The sequence below is a fragment of the Equus caballus genome, chromosome 2, assembly GCF_041296265.1.
Source record: "Equus caballus isolate H_3958 breed thoroughbred chromosome 2, TB-T2T, whole genome shotgun sequence".
Classification (NCBI taxonomy): Eukaryota; Metazoa; Chordata; class Mammalia; order Perissodactyla; family Equidae; genus Equus; species Equus caballus.
Genome location: NC_091685.1, coordinates 24,328,589 through 24,349,991, shown reverse-complemented (window position 1 = coordinate 24,349,991; position 21,403 = coordinate 24,328,589). Strand labels below are relative to the sequence as shown.

Below are 21,403 nucleotides of genomic sequence, written 5' to 3'. Positions count from 1 at the left end.
TGCTGCAACTGCCAGAAAAGATCCTTTGAGGTTCCTGCTTTCTGGTGTCAGAGCTCTCTCTTCAAAATCCCTGGGCGCGTGGATCTGATTATCAAAATGCAGACCATGGCCATTGTCCTAGCTGCAAGAGAATCTGGGAAATCAAGTCACTAGCATTTCCAGATTCTATTGCAGAAACCTCCCGTCAATTAAGGGAGGAATTTGTAAGGAATTCTTCAAATATATAAATGAGCTTCAGAAGCTAGGAGGGGGAAAGTGAGGAAAAAACTCACATTATTTCTTCCTGGCAACACTGAGTTTATCACCAATCTGATGTGCTCTCTTGAGGAACAAGTTTATAGAACTCTTTTGCATGTTTTTAATTAACTAAGGCTAAAATAAAACCTTTTGCTAGAACAATGCCCAGGTCTTTCTGAGTGAATTCTCAGTGCAGATGCTAGCAGAGGAGCCTGAGTACCTCAACACTCCTGATACCCAGTGGTTTTCAAACGTGTTTCCACTTACCTGTTCAGAATGTGAGGAAATGCCACTCCAGAGGAAAACACCTCAAGAGTAACACAAAAGTGACACTAAGAGAGAGTTCTGAATATTTTGTATCCTTCTGATAGACAGTATGATCTTCAAAATGCATAGCTAATTACTGACGATACCAAAGTAATGAACTTTATCTAGAATGACTGAGTACGACATAGGAGAGGAATCTATCAAAGAACTAAATGTTTTGAAATTTTGAGTCTTTTTTTCAATTTTACACTATCACAGTACTTTTCAGTACCTGACCCTAGCATAAGGAACCAGGAAACTAACTTGGTTTATAGAATTAATGTTTCTGTAGTAACAGTGAAAATTCGGCGATTTAAGAGTTTAGCAAATATACAACCTGTTTGTACTCTAAATATTAAGGACATAAATATGTCAGAAGAAAGGCTTGATGTACAATGAATTTCGGTGTTTGAAAACACAAAACCTGCTATTTTTACTAGTTTTATACTTCCTCTGAACTTAACCAAGATTTATTTTCTCTCATCTCAGCCTCTCTGGATTTTCCTCTTCAGATAAAATGCTTGTGGCCTGTAGAGGTTTAGAAAAGGTTATCCCCGACTAAAATAAGTGTCGCAATAAAGGGAGCAATTCGGTGGAAATCTCTTACATTTGACGTTGCTAAACTTAAGTACAATAATGTCACATGGACTTATACAGTAATTGTGGGCACGCCTAAGTCCCTCCCTCTTTCCTAAACCAAATTCCCCAGATCCTAGAAATCCAGCCCTTCTGCCCTCCGGAGGCGCCTTTCCCAACGTAAAGTACAATTTTAAATTTCAGCTCCTGACTAAATGATGATTCCGTAGTCAGCTGCCGGGGAATCCGGGCGCCCCGGGGCCTGCGGAGGGTGCCGCGCGGGGTGGGCACGGGCAGGGGGAGTGGGCGACGCCGCTGGTTGGTGCCTGAAATCTGTGCGTTGCCCCTTTAATTGTGTCCCCAGCCCTCGGGCGTTTCTGTCCAACGCCCACGTCAGCAAATACCTTTTGTTTCTCTCACGTTGGGGCTACTTGTTTTAGGGCGCCAAGGAGCGGCTGCGAAGCGGGCTGCCTCGCCTGCGGGGACCGGGATCGGCCCCCAGCCCGCGCGCGCGACCCGCCGGAGCGCCGCGGCCCGCGGTGAGTGCTGTGCGGCGCGGCGCGGCCGGAGGGCGGGCGGGGCGTCGGGGCTGCTCGGGACCGGCCGCGAGCCCCGCTGCGGGCGGAGGGCGGGGGGCGGCGGCGGCGCGGGCTGCGAGCGCCCGGGCGGCGGGCGGCGGGCGGCGCCCCGGACGTCCCCGGGACGCGAGAGCCGGCGGGCGGCGCCGAGGCGCGCGGGCGCCATTTGCAGCCGCGGGCGCAGCGGCGGTGGCGCGCCGGCTCCGAGGGGCTGGAGACGGTCACAAAGGAGGCGCGAGCGGCGGCGGCGGCTGCGGCGGCGGCTGGCGGGCGCGGGGAAGGGGTGGCGCGGAGTCCCGGAGCCGGTGCGCCCCGGCGCCGCCCGCCCGGCCCTCCTGCGCCCCGGGAGGGGCTGCGGACAATGGCCCGCCTCGCCGCCCGCCCGGCCCGGCGCGGGGAAAGGCGGGAAGGCGCGCGGAGTCTCCTGGCGGCGGCGCCGGGCGTGTCTGCAGCCGTCGGGCGCCGCGGGCTCCCGGAGGGTCGGCGGCCGGGCTCGGGCTCGGGCTCCGGCTGCGCGGCGAGTGACGGGCGGCCCGCCCAATGGGGCGTCGGGGGGCGGGCTGGCGGGGGGCCCCGGGCTTCTCCCCCGCCGCCCCGGACGCTTCCTCGGGAAGCTGGCTCCCCGGGCAGTGGTCCGAGTTGTCGGTGCATGCTCCATGCTTCGGTTTTGTATCAGGATGCGACAGATCCGCGTTAGAACCGAAGACGGACTCAACTGCACCGAACAAATACTGAGCTATAATTATTTCATGACAGGAGCGCACAGGCGCCCCTTCTACCCGTGTAGACGGCCCCTTTTGTAAGTTAGCGCTTTGGCTCCTTCCCCTTCAGATACGCTCATTTATTCTCGATTGTGCCAGGAGCCAGACTCCACATCTTTCAAAGACGTCTTTTCCTTCGATTATTGCTTTTTTTTAAATTGAGATGTAATTGACATATTGCGTTAGTTTTAGTCCAAGACGTGTTTGGAAGCGGGAGATTCCCACCTAGTGGGCTTTTAACCACACACGTCAGTATTACTTCTATTCTTAATAAACGTTTATATTTGCAGAACTTTATTTAGTAAACGGAGTGCTTTCGCCTGTATGAATTGTTTCACATAAAACAACCTCCCAGTCAGACCGATGGTTGTTGAACTTTCCAGATGAGGGAACTCGTTAAGCGCCGAGTTCAAGCCTTAAGCCAGGAGGTGGACGATGGCAGCCTCCCAACCGCCTTGCTTCCTGGTCTTGCTCTTCATTCCCTCCTAAAGGCACCTCCGGAGTCTTATGCAAAGCAAGTCGGTCACATCGCTTCCCTGCTCTGAAAACCTTAACTGAGCTTTATCAGAAAAAAAGTCCAAAATCTTCATCAGAAGAACCAAGGCCCAAACTTCCTCTCCAGTCTAAGCTTCCGCAAGCCTCAGGTGTGGATGGGTTTGTGGGAGCCCAGGAGCAAGAGCCATTCAGTGATCACCGGGGATCTCATGTCTTTTTCTTGGGAACCTTCCTGGCCACACAAGCAGTAAATGGAAAGTGAGGATTTAACCTGCAACCCTTGGCCAAGCGGGTACATGTCGGTTAGGCTGTATAGATGTCAGCAGGAGGCATCACGAGTGCCTGGACTCCCAGGTCAGGTAAATTTCTGACACCGTTGAAGAGAGCACCTTGCTAGACCTTATCTCATGTCCTTGAAATTACCAGCCCTGCTGTTGATAATGATTTGGACCCAGCAAAAACTTTGTAAGACAGGGTAATCCTTGATTCATCCTCTATCATTTAAATTGTATTTTCTAGATAAAACAATTTCTGTCTAATAGGCTTAACCCTTTCAGTGACATAATTATACATTTATAATATTTAAAGGATTGGATGTAAGTTTTTTGATCCCCCTTGAGGGAAGTTTTTGTCACTTGTTAGCTCGAAATTAGTCAGTGGCTTCCCATCTTACTCAGATTAAAAGCCAAAGGCCCCCAGATAGTCTACAAGGCCCTACAGAAACTGGTCCCATGATGTCCTGCCCGCCCTGTCAATCTGCCCTTCCTTTCTGAATCCATCTCATTGCTCTTCCCAGCCCTCTCTGGTGTTCCTCCAACCCTGCTTGCCTGCTGCATCTCAGAGCCTTTGCACTTGCTGTTCCATCTGCCTGGAACACTCTTCCCCGGGATACTCACATGATTGTCTCCTTTGGACTTTACTTAAATGCCATCTTCTCAGTGAGACTTTCCCAACAATGGTTTTGATTCTCTTAAATGTTTTTATACTTAATTCTAAATCTTTCCAGGGTTAAAAGATGTTTATCCACGAAAGAATACAACTCCCGTTCAGTTAGCTGAAGTTGCTTCTGACCCAGGGATTTTTGCTAAGGAGAATAACAAGGTTTGTTTTGGTGACCCTGATGGGACACACTAAATTCTAGATTAATGACTATATATTTTAAAAGAGATGGTTTTCTAGCGCACAGCCTTAATTAAAGTTACACTTGTTACCTAAATCTTCAGTCTACTCATAGAAATACTTGTCTTTCCCAAAGACTTTTGAACTTAATGCTTTTTAAAATATGTAATTGTCTTTTCCATTTACCTTTTTAAAGGTCTTTGAAGTTGATGAGGATCTTGATTTCTTTAATATTCTTAGGATTATTGTAGATATCTAGATCTTACAGATATTTAAAGTGTTTCTGATTGAATTTTGGATGTCCCACATGAATTAGGATAACTTGCTGTTTCAATTTATAAGGCCAATCTATTGCAGGAAGAAAATTTGAAACTATGAGCCATTTCCGTGACCTAAACACGTATTTTGAGAATAACCTTAAACCTAAACCTTTCTTGATGACTCAAGAGTACTACTATGAGTGCAAGTTATGTTAATACCCAGTAGATGTAAATGTTATCAAGTTGTAAATGACTCCCATCTATAGGACAGTTCCTATTTTCTTGGAAAAGTTTCTATTTTTGCTCCTTCCTCTCTCTGCGCAATCTATCATAGTTCAGTTTCTCACCATTTCTGCCTTGGACAATCTCATTAAGGCTTTAATTGGTCTCCTTGGCCCTGCCTCTCCCACCGTTTCTCTTCCTCCGTGCTGTCTCAGGTTTTCTTCCAGGTATGCAAATTGAACCATCATCACGATAATCCCTAATATTTATTGAGCCCTAGCTGCATGCCAGGCATTGTGCCTACATTATAGCCAGCAGAAGAGCGCGAGACTTAGGAGTCAGCCTGAATTCCAATCTGTTCTCTTGCTCCTCGTACAATCTTGGAGATTCTCTTTTAATTTCTCTGTGCCTCAGTTTCCTTTTCTATACAATGTGGATCACAGCAGCAATTACCTTCTTAGGCTGGTAATATCTTAGGTATATATCTTAGGACTGAAATAAGATGAGTGTAAAGTGTTTAGTACAGTGCCTAGTAAACTTTCAAATATTAGCTATTTTGATTGAGATATAACTCATATGCCATAAAATTCACCCTTTTAAAGTGTACAATTCACTGTTTTCAGTGTATTCACAAAGTTGTGCAACCATCACCACTATCTAATTCCAGAACATTTTCACCACTTCATAAAGAAGCCCTGTACCCAGGTATTAATTGTCACTCCTCATTCCCGCATCTCCTTGGCTGCTGACAACCACTAATCTACTCTCTGTCTCTATCCCCTGCCTGTTCTGGACATTGTGTATAAATGAAATGATAAAATATATGGTCTTTTGTGACTAGCTTCTTTCATTTAGCTTGAGGTTTTTAAGGTTCATTCGTGCTGTAGCATGTGTCAGTACTTCATTCCTTTTTGTGGCTGAATAATGTTCTATTGTATGGATATACCGCATGTTGCTTATCCATTCACCAGTTGGTGGACATGTGGTTTGGGACATTTTTTGGTTACTATGAATAATGCCTCTATGAACATTTGGGTACAAGTTTTTGTATGGACATGGGTTTTCATTTGTCTTGGGTATATATCTGGGAGTGGACTCAGAGAATCATATACCGGTTTTTTGAGCGGCTTTATTAAAATATAATTCACATACCATGCAGTTCAGCTATTTAAAGCATACAATTCAATGGTTTTAGTATATTCATAGTTAAGTACAGCTATCACCACAGTCAATTTTAGAACATTTTCATCACCTCGAAAGGAAACTCTGTACCCTTTAGCTATCACCTCCCGCCATCCCTTCCCCCTCCCCTCATTCTTTCCTCCCTAGCTCTTGGCAACCGCTCATTTGTTTCTATAGATTTTCCTCTTGTGGACTTTCATATGAATTGAATCATATAGTATGTGGTCTTTTGCGATTGGCTTCTTTCACTTTGCATAGTGTTGTCAAGGTTCATCCACATTGTAGCATGCACCAGTACTTCCTTTTCACGGCTGAATAAGAGTCCATTGTGTGGATATACCACATTTTATTTATCCATTTTCCCATGATGGACATGAGGTTGTTTCCACCTTTTAGCTAATATGAATAATGTTGCTATAAACATTTGTATACAAGTGTCTATGGGGACACGTGTTTTCATTTCTCTTGGATACATACCTAGGAACTGAACTGTGGGGTCCTGTGGTAACTCTGCCTTTAATCGTTTCAGGAACTGCCTGACTCTTCCTAAATGGCTACACTGTTTTACATTCCCACCAGCAATACATGAAGATTCTGATTTCTCCACATCCTGGTCAACACTTGTTATTTTCTTGTGTGTGTGTGTGTGTGTGTGTGTGTGTCTGTGTTTATTTTACCCATCCTAGTGGGTGTGAAGTGGTATCTCATTGTGATTTTGATTTGCATTTCCCTAATGACTAATGATATTAAACACCTCTTTATGTGCTCGTTGCTATTTGCCTTACTTTATTTCTTACTGCTTTTAATCTTATTTATCTTAGCTATTATCTTATTTAATCCTCTTAACAGACTTCCTCTTAACTGTCACTATCCTCATTTTACAAAAAGGAAACTGATTCTTAGAGTTAAGTAACTTGACTAAGTCACGCAGCTAGTCATTGGTAGACCTATAATCATGCCACCCTTCAAATCCTTTAAGAGTACCCTGAACCTACAAAAGTTGGAGGGGCTTCAGGATCTGGTTTCTAAATACTTTTCTCTTTTCATCTTCCACTGTCCCTCCACGGGCCCTAAGTCTCTAGGCATGTACCAAATTTTTTAAAAAATTATTTTATTGAGGTCATATTGGCTTGTAACTTTGTGTAAATTTCCCCAATTTTTTATCATCCCTGAAGAGGTCATGCTGTTTAATACCTGTCTGTGCCTTTGCCCTTGGTGCTCTGTCTAAAATGCCCTTTGTCCTCTTTTTCATGTATGAACTTCTACTCATCCTTCAAGACCCAACTCAACTGTTACTGCCTTTTGGAAACTTCTGGACAGCTGTGGATACAATCGTTTGCTTGCTTTTACAATTCCCTTCTACTATGAGTGTTTTCTTCTTTGTATTGTAACTTCGTTTAAAAGCCCATCTCTCTCCCTTTCTGTTTCTCTCTTTCTCTGATTCTCTCTCTCCTGATAGACATTGAGGTGTTGGAAAGCACTGACCTTTGACATGTCATCATCTTTGTATTCCCAGGGCCAGTGATAGCCTGGCACAAAGTAGGTGTCCAATAAATCCATATTGAATGAATATATTTCACCTTTCAGTTTGAATATCTGCCGTCTCATAAAAAATAGAATAAAAGATTTTTGCTTTAAAAAAATAGGAAAAGAAAACATGTATGGCTTATGAAATTCATAGCAGTGTAAAAGTAATTACTGAATCAAAGGGTGAAGTTGCTTTCTTTCAGTTGTTTTAGTCACCCTTCAGAAAACCTCCACTGCTTCAAGTCGCTGGCTCTCAGCAGCATCTGAAACATCAAAGATGTAACAGACACCTTTGTATCAGCTTCAGTTCCCTCTTTCGCACTGGTGCTGATGGATAAGGTGCAACCTATGGTTCTTACAATTTCACAATATTTGGGGGAAGCTTTATTCCAAAATCTACAATGTATTTTTCATCATCAGAAGACACTTAACTGATGTATAATACTGTACATCTGAAATTATACAATGTTATAAACCAATACAACCTCAATTAAAAAAAGCCAAAAATATACCATCTTTAAGAGAGTAAAAAAACCAAAACCCAAAGAATAATTTTTTATATTTTTCCAATTTTGTGTGACGAGAAATTATGACTTTATAACTAGCTGAAAAGAAAGAAAAGTGCTCTTTTCTTTCAAATGCCTATTGTCCAGGCCTATTTCCAGTAGCATTAAATATTCAGTTGGGGAACTTTCTGAATGATTTCTCTGATCAAAACAAAACATTTAGAGGCCAGCCCAGTGGTGCAGCCGTTAATGTCGCGCACGTTCTGCCACTCAGTGGCCCGGGGTTCTCCGGTTCGGATCCTGGGTGCGGACATGGCACCACTTGGCACGCCATGCTGTGGTAGGCGTCCCACATATAAAGTAGAGGAAGATGGGCACGGATGTTAGCTCAGGGCCAAGTCTTCCTCAGCAAAAAGAGGAGGATTGGCAGATGTTAGCTCAGGGCTAATCTTCCTCAAAAAAAAAAAATTAGAACCACCCATGAAAATATAAAGTAGGACGACTCTAATTAAGCCTCCTTCCCAATTTTTTCTTTAATGAGTAACACTTTACTAGTGATGGTGGTGGTTTGAGTCATCACATTAACAGTTCCCAATAACTTTTGGAGAGTTCTATTTCATTCAGCTTGTACACCTTTCCACCTGATCAGGGTCATGTGTATTTTTATCTAATTGGTGAATTTTTTTTTTTTTTGAGGAAGATTAGCCCTGAGCTAACATCTGCTGCCAATCCTCCTCTTTTTGCTGAGGAAGACTGGCCCTGAGCTAACATCCGTGCCCATCTTCCTCTACTTTATACATGGGACACCTGCCACAGCATGGCTTGCCGAGCGGTGCCATGTCCGCACCCGGGATCCGAACTGGCGGACCCTAGGCCGCCAAAGCGGAACATGTGCACTTAACCGCTGTGCCACCGGGCTGGCCCCTAATTGGTGAATTTGATTCTCTTTCCTTTTACTTTCTGCATTGGTCAGAATTGAGTAAATATTTGAAATTACCAAGAAAAAAAAAAAAAAGACACCAGCAAACCAAACCAGGTCAGAATTTTATCAAAGACCTTCTTAATATGTACATTAGAATAGTATTCTAATCCTAACACTAAAATTTTAGACTTTCAAGATTTATAAGATTACAAATCTTACAGACTACAGATTCCATTCTCATGAAATCTCCTCTGTCATAACACTTTAAAAATCTGAATAACGAAACAACCTAAGTGTCTCAAGGGATGAATGGGTAAAGAAGATGTGATATATGTGTATAAACTAATGGAACGATATTCAGCCATGAGAAAGAAAGAAATCCTATCATTTGCAACAACATGGATGGACTTTGAGAGCATTATGCTCAGTGAAATAAGCCAGACAGAGAAAGACAGATACTGCGTGATACAACTTACATGTGGAAACTAAAAAAAAAAAAAGTCAAACTCATAGAAACAGAGAAGAACAGTGGTTCACTGGGGGTGGGGAAAATAGGGAGAGGTTGGTAAAAGGGTACAAACTTTCAGCTACAAGATGGATAAGGTCTGAGGATAATGTAAAACATAGTGACTATGCTTGATAACACTGTATGGTATAATTGAAATTTGCTAAAAGAGTAGAACTTCAATGTTCTCATACACACACGAAAAGATAAATATGTGAGATGATGGATGTGTTAATTGACTAGACAGTGGGAATCCTTTCATAATGTGTCAAATCACCACGATGTAGACTTTAAATATCTTTATCTAAGGATTTTATATGTCAGTTACATCTCAATAAGGCTGAAAAAATCTGAATAACAAACATTATTTGTTATTTGTTACGTTATTACTTGTTCATAGAGCATAATTAATGAGGTAGCATTTTTGAAATGGAAAAATGGCAAAAATTGCTTCTAAAGAATAATTCTTCCTTAGAGTGAGGTCTACCATAACTAGTTAGAGTAACTCCAACTAGCTGACTAGTTAGAGCAGAGCTTTGCTATCCTCTAGTACACTGCAGTTTGAAGGGATCACACAAATAGGATGTAAGCAGTCGATTTTTTTGTGTGTTCACCTTTGTATAAGTTAGCATTCTACAGGCTACAAGAAAATGTGTGGTAATAAAATTCTAAAATGTTTACATTTTGTTCTCAGTTAAAATAGTGTTTTAAAGGGGTCTGCATAATTAATAATAATAATAGTGATTATTATTATTACTATAATGATTGCTAACATTTATCAAGGGCTTGTTATGCGCCAGGCACTATTGTAAGTACTTTACTTAGATTTTCTTTCCATTTACTCTCTCCCACACCTCTGTCAGGTATTATTACTATTCCCATTTTACAGATGAAGAAACTGAGGCACAGGAACGTTAGCTTCCCTTGCTACCCAGGCAGGCTGATCCCGGGGCCTGTACCCCTGAGCACACTGCCCAACACTACCACTCACAGACTACTCACCCTTTTGCTTAGATTTTGAGGTAAATGATGTACTAATATGTTGTCTGGATCTCGCTGCAGGAAAGAGAAACCACTCTGGTGTTTTCATGTGTTTACTGAACGGAATTGAGTGCTTACAAAATCATTGGAAGGGCTGGGAGGAGAGGGCTCCAGGCTGGGCCTTCAGAAGTGCTTCCCAGAACCAGACTGCCAACCAGGCCTTCCAGGCGAGGGAGTCAGGGAGCCACCACTGGCACTGCCTGAGTTCCAGATGACGTTGTTAGCTATAATTCAAGGGTCAAGAAATTGCTGCCCCGAGACTGCCCCTGAACACCCACCAACTAGTGATGGTTGTCTCCAGCAAACTTGTCTCTTGACAGCCGTGAGGCTCTGGACACTGGAATGCTGCTGCAGAGAAACCCAATGTTTCCATAAACGTGCTTGCCAGTATTAACAGCCCAAACAGCAGAAAGATGGTTTCCGCCTCGTTTCTGCTTTCCAAATCTCACAGAAGAACGTCTGGTGGTTGGATCCCATTTCCCATGAGGAAACTTAACTGTAAAGGAGTCTGGGAAACGTACTTTTAAACTTTCCAGAAGGATGTTAGAAAGGTTGCTGAGGGTTGATACACAAATCTACCCTGATATCTGCTAGGGTAGAACTTGGTGGTTATCTCTAACAATGACATTTCATCCGTATGTGAACACTGTTTAAGGCACAGACTGTGTTCAGAAAGCACGGAATTAGCTCTTGCTTGCCCCTGCACAGACCCGGGACACTGGATGGTTCTAGTTCTTGGGAGCACTGTCAAAACAGTGAGGCTGAAGCTATCAAAGTGAATACCCTTTCCCCAGTGTGCTCCTAGCCACTGGGGCTACGTGGTAGATGAGCAAAATTACTAATTTTGTTTTCGCAACTACAAAATCTTAGTTTATCCCTAAATTTGATCCTGCTGTTTTAATTACGGGTGTTTCTTAAAATCCTTTTCATAGCCAATTCTCTTCTTTATTGTACTTTAAATGTAATACTTAAAAAGTGTTGGTAGGGGCCAGCCCAGTGGCGCAGGGGTTAAGTGTGCACGTTCCAATTTGGTGGCCCAGGGTTCGCTGATTCGGATCCCGGGTGGGGACATGGCACCGCTTGGCAAGCCATGCTGTGGCAGGCGCCCCACATATAAAGTAGAGGAAGATGGGCAGGGATGTTTGCTCAGAGCCAGTCTTCCTCAGCAAGAAGAGGAGGATTGGCAGCAGCTGTTAGCTCCAGGCTAATCTTCCTAAAAAAAAAAAAAGAAAAAAGAAGGAATCACATTACATTTTATGGAATACTCAGAATACAGTATAGAATTCAGGTCATCTTGGGTATTTTCTCTATTGATTTTGAATGATTTAAGTTGCCAGAATTCACACTGCGTTATGAGTGGGTGGTTGACACATTTGTTTTCCTAATTTAAGTATATTTGAGCAGTTCTCCTTTCTCTGGTGGTGTTTTCAGGATGCTCATTTAAAAGTTATTTCAACTTGTTTTCTTCTTTACACTTGCCTATATTTTCTAAATTTTCTATAAGTGTATAATACTTGTGCAATCAGAAAAAAATACACATTATCTGAAAAGGTGATTCCATTAATTTAGTCAAAATTATTTTGGCGGGAAGTCTTAGCTTAACTGAATTGGTTTAAAAGCATCAAATTCATTTTTCCGCTGCCAGTTGACATACAGCCTTAACAGTTTCTATGTTAACAAAACTTCATGGTCAATGAAAAAAGTACTTGAATAGATTTTTTTTATTTTTGTAATTAAAAAAATTTGGAATACGTGTAGTAGAAACTGAAACTTCTTTATAACAAGAGTGAATTGTTACAGCTGCTGTTTCAAATTGTGGTAGACTCTGGGACAATTTGGCAAATCGAATAAGAGTCATAAAAAATTGGGTGACTGCAGTGTTCTGCACATACATAGTAGGATTTTTTTTCCCCACTTCCTTCTTTTTTTAGGGGGGCGGAGATTAGCCCTGAGCTAACACCTGCTGCCAATCCTCCTCTTTTTGCTGAGGAAGACTGGCCCTGAGCTAACATCAGTGCCCATCTTCCTCTACTTTATATGTGGGATGCCTGCCACAGCATGGCTTACCAAGCGGTGCCATGTCTGCACCCGGGACCCAAACTGGCGAACCCCAGGCCACTGAAGCGGAACGTGTGAACTTAACCCCTCTACCACTGGACCGGCCCCCCACTTCCTTCTTAACCATACAGTTTTAAAGACATGTTGAATTTTTCAAGTTGAATCTTTAAAGCTATTCTGTTTGGTTTTCTTGCAAATCATATTGATGCTACTTGCAGGAAAAGGGAAATAGTACGTATGTTGCTGTCTTGGTATCTCATCTGCTAGCCTGCCTTTGAATAGCTGTTGTCTTAAGAAGTCTATGTTATTGTCAAAGTTAAGAAGTATGTTTGCTTTCAATTTGCCATTATATATTTTAATATCAGAAACCTCTTCTTGCAGATTTTAATATTGAGGTTCAGGTTAAAAATAAATAAATGTCCATTAACTAATAATCTGTGCCAGATTAACTATTTTTACATGCTAAAAAATGATACCTGATAAGTGGTCCCGTTTAATTTATCTAAATAAATATTATGGGGGCCCGGCCCAGTAGCGGAGCCGTTAAGTTTGCACGTTCCGCTTCTCGGCCGGCGGCCGGGGGTTTGTGGGTTTGGACCGCTTGGCACGCCATGCTGTGGTAGGCGTCCCACGTATAAAGTAGAGGAAGATGGACATGGATATTAGCTCAGGGCCAGTCTTCCTCAGCAAAGGAAGGGACTGGCAGTAGTTAGCTCAGGGCTAATCTTCCTCAAAAAAAAAAATAATAAATATTATGTACCTTAGCCAATGTTTCTGTCTTTTATTACAAAAATACATTGTAAATAGCTATTTTCTCTCTCTACAGGACAATCCTTCACACACAGACTGTGTTTGACTTGGAATCTTCCCTTTTTCACTCCATTCAATTGGCTTAGCAGGATTTCAAGAGCAGCATTTGTAATTTCCAGGTATGAAAAATTTTCATTCTTGATATTACATCTAACTTAAATACATAGATAAAAAGTAGAATTTTGCAGTTGTAGATTTTATAGAGCAGAGAATGGATTTATTACGTGCAAATTCACTATAAAACATTCAGCATTCTGATCTTCCTGGCCACGTCTCCCAGTTTGCTTATTGCTACATTTTTATTCATTGCCTCTCTTGTGTATGTATCTCTTCCGTTCTACCTTAATCAAAGACTCATATTACCTCAGGGCTGGAGACTATCTAGACCAATCCCCTCAATTTGCAGAGAAGGAAAGTAAGCCTAGAAGGGTAGATACTGGTCCGTGGATGGATAGCTAATTTAGTGGTAGAACCACCGTCAGAGCTCCGATCTCCCAGCTCTCCCCGCGACAGTGGTGACGGAGTATCGCTCAGCAGTTACGTCCTGCAGCTTTGGACTCACTATCTGGGTTAATACCCTGTTCTGTAAGATGAGGCTAGTAATACCACCTACCTGATAGGTTGTTGTGTGGGGGGATTAAAGGAGACAATGCATGTTGCCACTGTCATTGTTGCCTGTGGCCCTTTCCTTTCTCACCGTGTTGACCCCGTCACTGCTTCTTGAGACTCCCCACCCTTGGCTGACGTGTCACGGTGCTCTCCTGAGTCTCCCTGTAATTCCGTATCTGTGACACTGGCTTCTCTTCCCCATCGTGCTCCACAGCTGTGGGCGGTCCTCCAGGTCTCGTCGCAGCCCGTGTTTCCTCTGTGCCCCTCATCTCTACTTGCAGATATCTCCCATATCTGCATCTTCACGTCTGCCTTCCCCTCTGAGCTGCAGATCAGCATTTCCAGTGGCCCAGTGGCCATCTCTACCTGATTTCTCACTCACCTCAAACATACTTAAACGAAATACTTAAAACAAAAGTCATCGCCTTTCCTCTAAACCAGTTCTTCCTCCTGACTTCCTAATTTCTGTTAGTGATACACCTAGGCTTTAAAAATCACTGTGTTCTCTTTATATCTCCCTAGCCTTCCATAGCCCATCAGCCATGAAGACCCATGGATTTATTTCCCATTCAAGTCTTTTGCATCTTTTTCTTCCTTTCCATTCCTGCCGTCATCACCGTGTTCATTCAGGCCACTAACCAGACTGACAATTGCAATAGAATAGCTATTTGGTCACCTGGAAGTAGCTTGGTTAGTTCTCTTTCTCTCTTTCTCCCAAGAAATACAACCCTGTTGATTTTTCGTAATGGAATGTCAACTTGTCACTTATTCATGTTGCACATGAATCTTGATTTAAGTAAAGACACAGAATATCATTACTCTGGGAGCTCCCAAGATATGTTAATCTTGAATTACAACCTAAATCTGGCTAAATGTGAGACTGATAGTTAATATTTCACCCACTTGTTTGACAAACTTTAAAAAATTTTATTTTTAAATATACTCATATGACTCAAAACTCAAAATATTGAAAAGTATGCCATGTAAAGTCTCCCTCCCGTCCTTGTCTCCTGTCTCCCAGCTCCCACCTCACCTCTAACTGGCAACCACTGTTCTAGATTTCTTGTTAATCCTTCCAGAGTTTCCATTATTTTTTCCCTTATATTACATATGTAGATATGCTCTATTTCTTGCTTTTTAAAAAATTAGCTATGTATCATAGCCATCTTTCCATATAACTATCCCCCATTGATGGTCATTTTTCTAATCCTTTGCTATTGCAAACAGCGCTGCAGTGAATAACCGTGTACACGTGTCATTTCGATCATGTACCAGTGTACCTGCAGGATAAATTCCCAGAGGTGAAATTGCTTGGTCAGAGAATATAGGCATTCATAATTTTGAGAACTATTGCCAAAATTGCCCTCCATGGGGTCATACCAATTTATACTCCCACCAGCAATGATTGAGAGTGGCTGTTTCTCCAGTCTTATCAATATTATCAAATTTGGGGATTTTTGCTGACTTTGAGAGGGGAAAAACGATACATCAGTGTGGTTTTAATTTGTATTTATGGGGTTTAGTGGTTGGGTTTGCGCACTCAGCTTTGGCGGCCTGGGGTTTGTGGGTTCAGATCCTGGGCACAGACCTACGTACTGCTCATCAAGCCATGCTGTGGTGGTGTACCACATATAAAGTAGAGGAAGATTGGCACGGATGGTAGCTCAGGGACAGTCTTCCTCAAGAAAAAAGAGGAAGGTGCACGGTAGATGTTAGCTCAAGGCCAGTCTTCCTCACTAGAAAAAATAAAATAAAGTAAAATAATTTGCATTTGTGTTTTTATGTCTGAGGTTGAACATCCTTTCAGATGATTAGGGACATTTGTATTTTTCTATGAACTGTCCTTTGTCTTATTTTGTCTTAGGTTATTGTTCTTTTTCTTGCCAGTTTCTTAGAAGCTTGGTGTATAGGGAGATTACCCTTTTCCCTGATAGATATTTTTGCCATATTTTTCATTTGTGTTTTGCCTTTGTGGTATTTTTTTGCCATAGAGAATTTTGTTTTATCTTTATGTAATCAAATGTATCAATCTTTCATTTTGTGGCTTTTGTATTTTGAGTCATGGTTATAAAGCCTTTTCCATGCTGAGTTTATATTCTCTCTTAGAACTTTTATGTTTTTGTTTTCATATTTAAGTCTTTGATCCGTATGGAATTTATCCTGGTATAAGGTGGGAAGTGTAAATCGAGCTTAATTTTTTTTCTAGAAGGCTAAAAATTGTCACAGTGCCATTATTAAATTGCTCCACTTTTCACCACAGTTTCATCATATATTAAATTTCCACATATATTGGGGTATATTTCTGGATTTTCTGATATATTCCACTGGTCGGTCTTTGTTACCAGCATCACAGTTTTAATTTTTGAGGAAATATAATTTTTTATCTGTTGGTGCTAATTCCTTCTCTTTATTCTTCTTTTTCAGAATTTAACTGGTTGTCCTTGTTTATTTATTTTTCCATAAAAACTTAGCATCAACTTTTATTGATCTTAAAATAACCTGGTGGTATTTTTACTATGATCATGTTGTATTAGAAAATAACTTAGAGGGGCCGGCTCCATGGCCGAGTGGTTAAGTTTGTGCGCTCCGCTGCCTCGGCCCAGGATTCGGATCCTGGGTGCGGACATGGCACCGCTCGTCAGGCCACGTTGAGGCGGCGTCCCACATCCCACAGCTAGAAGGGCCTGCAACTAAGATATACAACTGTGTACAGGGCGGGTTTGGGGAGATAAAGCAGAAAAAAGATTGGCAACAATTGTTAGCCCAGATGCCAATCTTTAAAAAAAGAAAGAAAAGAAAATAACTTAGAAAGAGCTGACATCTTTTTTTTTTTTAAAGATTTTTTTTTTTCCTTTTTCTCCCCAAAGCCCCCCGGTGCATAGTTGTATATTCTTCGTTGTGGGTCCTTCTAGTTGTGGCATGTGGGTTTGATGAGCAGTGCCATGTCCACGCCCAGGATTCGAACCAATGAAACACTGGGCCGCCTGCAGTGGAGCGTGCGAACTTAACCACTCAGCCATGGGGCCAGCCCCAGAGCTGACATCTTAATATGTTGAATCTTCCTTTTCAAAGGGCTTGGCTTTCCATAGTCTTCTTTTGTGTCTGTTTTCTTCATGTGACTCTTGTGCATTTCTTGTTAAATTTATTCCTAGGTATTTTATATTTTTTATGCTATTATAAACAGGAGTCTTTTATTCCATTATATCTCTTACCTAGTGTGGGGTATTTTGTATATATGAAGGTTATTGATGTCTAATATTCTATGAGCTCCTTCCCCCTGTGAATGCTGCTCTTGTTTGTGGTGATTTTGCAGTTGATTCTCTTGCATTTTCCAAGTATACAGTCATATTATCTGCAAATAATGATAATTTTACCTCCTACTTTCCAGTAGTCCTTTCTCTGATTTCTTTCTTAAGTCTAATCGCATTAGCCAATGCCTCCAAAATGGTGTTAAATAATGGTGGTAGTAGTGGGCATTTTTGTTCTGTTGCTAACTTTACTGGAATGCTTCTGTGAAGATTTTGGACTTAAATAGATATATTTTATCACCAACAAGCTTTTATTGAGAACAGATTATAGACGAGATTCTATGCCATAAAATAGATACTAAGAAAAGAAAATGGGTATGACTCCTCCTGCCTTCAAAGAGCTTACAGGAGAAGACAGACACAAACATTAGTGTTACAGGTGTCACAGTAAATTATGTACAGGATACAATGGAGACACCAAAAAGGAAGATAGCTAAGCAGCTTGAGCCTCATGTCAAGATAAAATTCCAAAGAATGATGTACTCGAAGCATATTAACTTAGTTTGCCATTGAAATGTTTTCATTGAATTAATTACAGAATGACCTTGACTTTAGAAGCAACATACAGGGAAAGTCATATAAAGAGCCTTTGTTAGTTCAGTAAGGACACTGGTGAAGACATTTATTGAATGCCTCTGACGTACCGAACATTAAACAAAGCCTGGGCGTACACATAGACATGGTCTCTGCTCATACGGATGTTATAGTGTAGCAGGGGAACATACATTAAAACAGGCAGATGAAATGCAATCCAGCGATTGCCATGAAGTACATATAGAAGGTGCAGTGGGGGAAATAGCAATTAACGTCAGCCCAGGGAAGTCAAGGAAAGCTTCCCAAAGAAGGCCCTGTTTGAGTGGACTCTAAAGGAGGACTAAGGGTTTCTCAGATCGAGAAGGATGGAACAATGTGTATAAAAGCTTGGCAGCATGAAGAGTATAGCATGCCTGGGAACTGCCATATAGTTTAAGAATGGGAGGTGAGCCCAAGCTCCCGACTGCTTCTCAAACCTTTGTGTTTGTCTATGCTGCCGCCTTTCTTCTTAGTGGCTCCCAGGAGATTAGGGTGTGCCAAGACCCATCAATGTCCCAAAGGCATGAGAATGCCCACACACCTGTTCGGGCTCCCAGAGGACTACTAATTTGCCTGCCCCTTCAGCTCCCCATGCGGACTAATTGGAAGCCTGACCTTCAGGCAGCCGTGAAAGTTGGAGTGCTAGATATGTGGACAAGCTCCTTCTAGGGAGAAGCTGGAAACTTGGTTTTTCTATTGTAGCAAGCCAGGGGAGAAGGTGAGGGCTGTGCCCACCAGCTCTTTCAGGCTGCTGGGAGGATTCCAGGCAGCACCCACATGCTGATTAGAAGCTGGACCCTCAGGCAGCAGCTGGGAAAGTGTGAAGTCAAATCCCTTCCAGGGAGAAACTGGGAGATGGGGGTTTTTCCTGCTCCCTCTGCACTGGGCCTGGGGGGTAGGGACGCAAGGGAAGTGCTGAGTGCCTGTTTAAAAACTGCTTCTTTGTTTAGTAGAATCCTGTGGGACTCACGCATGCAAGCCCCTTTGACCATCAGAGCTAGGAGATTTGGGGGCCCCTCCTTCAGGTGGCAGCCAGAAAAGTTGGGGTGCTAGATGTGTGGACAAGCTCCTTCCAGGGGAAACTTGCAACTTGGTTTTATTAGTGGAGTGAGCTAGAGGGAGACAGAGGGGGAAGTGTTCACCAGCTCTTTGGGGCTGATTTGGGGGGCCCAATCCTTGGATGGCAGACTTAAAAGTTGGAGTGCGAGATGTGTGGTCCAAATCCTTTGTTCCTCCGGGAGAGTCGTCCAATATGGAGTCACTAACTCGTTTCTGGATTTCTGTTGGGGGAATTGACCCACATGTAGCTGTCTATTTTGTGCACCTGTAGGAGGACGGAAAGTCAGGCGCTTCCTCTTCTGTCTTGGTGACCTCCTCTGTAACTTCTTTAGCTTAGGGCTGCAAAGGACTTTATTGCTTTAAGTAGGTTTTCACTCCCTAGAAAATGGTGCTACCAGAATGATTCATCCCTAAGAATTCTAGACAAATGGGATTTTACCATGCCTACTCCATCACAGTGCCAGAATCTTTACTGCTTTTTTAGTATGATTGGTATGTTAGAATTTTTATTTTATAAACTGTGATGCAACCATAATACCCTTTGGCCCCTTTAAGGCTGGAGCTCTGTTAGCTAAGTGGAAATGCAACACAGATGTCTAAGTAAATGAGGCAAAGTGCCTGTTTTCAACAGAATTATTCAGAAGCAAAATGAAAATCTTTCTTTATTTGCTGTTTGCCAGATATATCTGACAAATCCCCTAACCCACCCAGGCCTTTGGCCTATACTTCTTTAGGAAAGAGGATGCATTCCTCTGTCTATAATCTCTTCACATCCAGAAAAGGCTAAATATATCATAAGTACGCATGTTCAACAGCAAAATATACCTAAAACAGTTGACACGTACAGTGAAACCAATAGTTTCTATCATTTTGAGAATGAAAAAAAAACTTATACTGACATCTTATAACTTGATTTATTTCAGGATCTTATTGTAAGAAACATGAACGTATATAGTATAATATTTAATTACAACAAAATAGTTTATAAGTGTAGAAGTTGGAACAGTCCTCAGAGATCCAGTCCACCGCTCCCCGAGTGCAGTCACCCTAAATCAGTGACATTCTGCCTCTGCTGCGACAGCAACATAGAACTTGTTACTTTGCGAGGGGGCTTATTCTGCTGTTGACCAGCTTGACTCAGTATTTCCCAATTTTTTTTTTTTACCAAAACTCACAGTAAGAAATACATTTTACCTCATGACCCAATACAAACATACCTGTGATTCTGCATGTTAATCTCTCTCTTTATCTGAAACAAAAAATCATGCAAAAATTCTTATACTTGCAATATAAGCTCTAATATTTCAAATTTTAAATTTTATTTTGTGTTCTTTAAAATCCTAGTTGTGGCCCACTAACCTGATTTCAGAACCCACTAATGAATTGAGGCAGCACTGTGATAACTGTTGACTTACAACTTACCAAACCTTAGTTTGCTTGCGTATACATGTGAAGGGCGGCTGAACTCAAAAAATCCCATTAGGTTCTCATTTTTAAAAAGCTGTCCTTGGGGCCATCCCCATGGCTGAGTGGTTAAGTTCATGCCCTCCGCTTTGGCGGCCCAGGATTTCAATGGTTTGGATCCTGGGTGCGGACATGGCACCGCTCATCAAGTCATGCTGAGGCCGCATTCCACATGCCACAACTAGAGGGACCCACAACTAAAAATATACAACTATGTACTGGAGGACTTTGGGAAGAAAAAGGAAAAAATAAAATCTTTAAAAATAATAACAATAGGGGCTGGCCCCGTGGCCGAGTGGTTAAGTTTGCGCGCTCCGCTGCAGGCGGCCCAGTGTTTCGTTGGTTCGAATCCTGGGTGCGGACATGGCACTGCTCATCAAACCACACTGAGGCAGCGTCCCACATGCCACAACTAGAAGGACCCACAACGAAGAATATACAACTATGTACTGGGGGGCTTTGGGGAGAAAAAGGAAAAAATAAAATCTTTAAAATAATAATAATAATAACAATAAAATGAAATAAATAAAATAAAAAGCTGTTCTTTATTTTGAGCTAACATCCGTCTCCCTTTAGTCCAGTCCGTTGGTCCATTTTGCTTTTCAGAATCACGCTGAACATTCATTCAACAAATAGTGATTGAGCACATGTGCCAGACATTATGCTCTGTACTAGGAATGCTGAGGTGAGCAAAACAGAGTCACGGCCTTTGTGGAGCTTACATGCTAATGCTCAGGCCAGAGGACTAGTCTACTGAAGCTACTAAAAGAGTAATTCTCCTTCCTCTTCCACAAAACTGCCCTGCAGTATGGAAGAGAACTATCATGTTTCCTTTTAATCCTTTTCCTCGATTTCTAAATGATGCCTCATATGACATAGTTTCTATGACAATAGCTATTGAGTTATGGGGATCAACTAAAACTTCCCATGTTAACCATGAGGTTGTCAAGATAACCTCTGATGAAGTGACATGGAAGCAAAGACTTGTATAAAGTTGGGGAATAAGTTATCTGAAGACCTGGGTGAGAAGTGTTCCTGACGCAGGGGCCATCAGGGGTGAGTTTGGTGCTGTGGGAAACTTCAAAACTAGTGAGGTTAGGGGCTGGCCCGGTGGTACAGCGGTTAAGTTCTCACGTTCCACTTCGGCTACCTGGGGTTCACTGGTTCGGATCCCAGTGCGGACATGGCACCGCTTGGCAAGCCATGCTGTGGCAGGCATCCCACATATAAAGTAGAGGAAGATGGGCACTGATGTTAGCTCAGGGCCAGTCTTCCTCAGCAAAAA

The 21,403-nt window shown here is 42.3% G+C and overlaps 2 protein-coding genes across 9 annotated transcripts in view; one reads left to right on the top strand and one right to left on the bottom strand.

The window, feature by feature from the left end:
- Positions 1 to 1,241: 1,241 nt before the first annotated feature.
- The window catches only part of ZBTB8A (zinc finger and BTB domain containing 8A), a 62,061-nt gene continuing 41,899 nt past the window's right edge, over positions 1,242 to 21,403 (top strand). The window contains exons 1-4 of one of the 6 annotated variants that reach the window (XM_023634279.2): positions 1,242 to 1,299; positions 1,560 to 1,658; positions 2,749 to 3,312; positions 13,122 to 13,224. In XM_023634279.2, coding sequence (XP_023490047.1) covers positions 3,270 to 3,312; positions 13,122 to 13,224 — 146 coding nt within the window. In that variant the 5' untranslated portion in view covers positions 1,242 to 1,299; positions 1,560 to 1,658; positions 2,749 to 3,269. Of the gene's footprint in view, positions 1,659 to 2,748; positions 3,313 to 3,959; positions 4,055 to 13,121; positions 13,225 to 21,403 lie in introns of all 6 variants that reach the window. The other 5 variants (XM_023634281.2, XM_070260483.1, XM_070260482.1 and 2 more) reach the window with 5 other exon arrangements.
- Positions 10,275 to 21,403, bottom strand: part of ZBTB8OS (zinc finger and BTB domain containing 8 opposite strand) — a 77,817-nt gene continuing 66,688 nt past the window's right edge. For all 3 annotated transcript variants that reach the window (XM_070260486.1, XM_070260488.1, XM_070260489.1), the window contains 2 exons: positions 19,872 to 19,903; positions 10,275 to 11,450 (listed from right to left, as the gene is read on the bottom strand). In XM_070260486.1, coding sequence (XP_070116587.1) covers positions 11,384 to 11,450; positions 19,872 to 19,903 — 99 coding nt within the window. In that variant the 3' untranslated portion in view covers positions 10,275 to 11,383. The remainder of the gene's footprint in view (positions 11,451 to 19,871; positions 19,904 to 21,403) is intronic.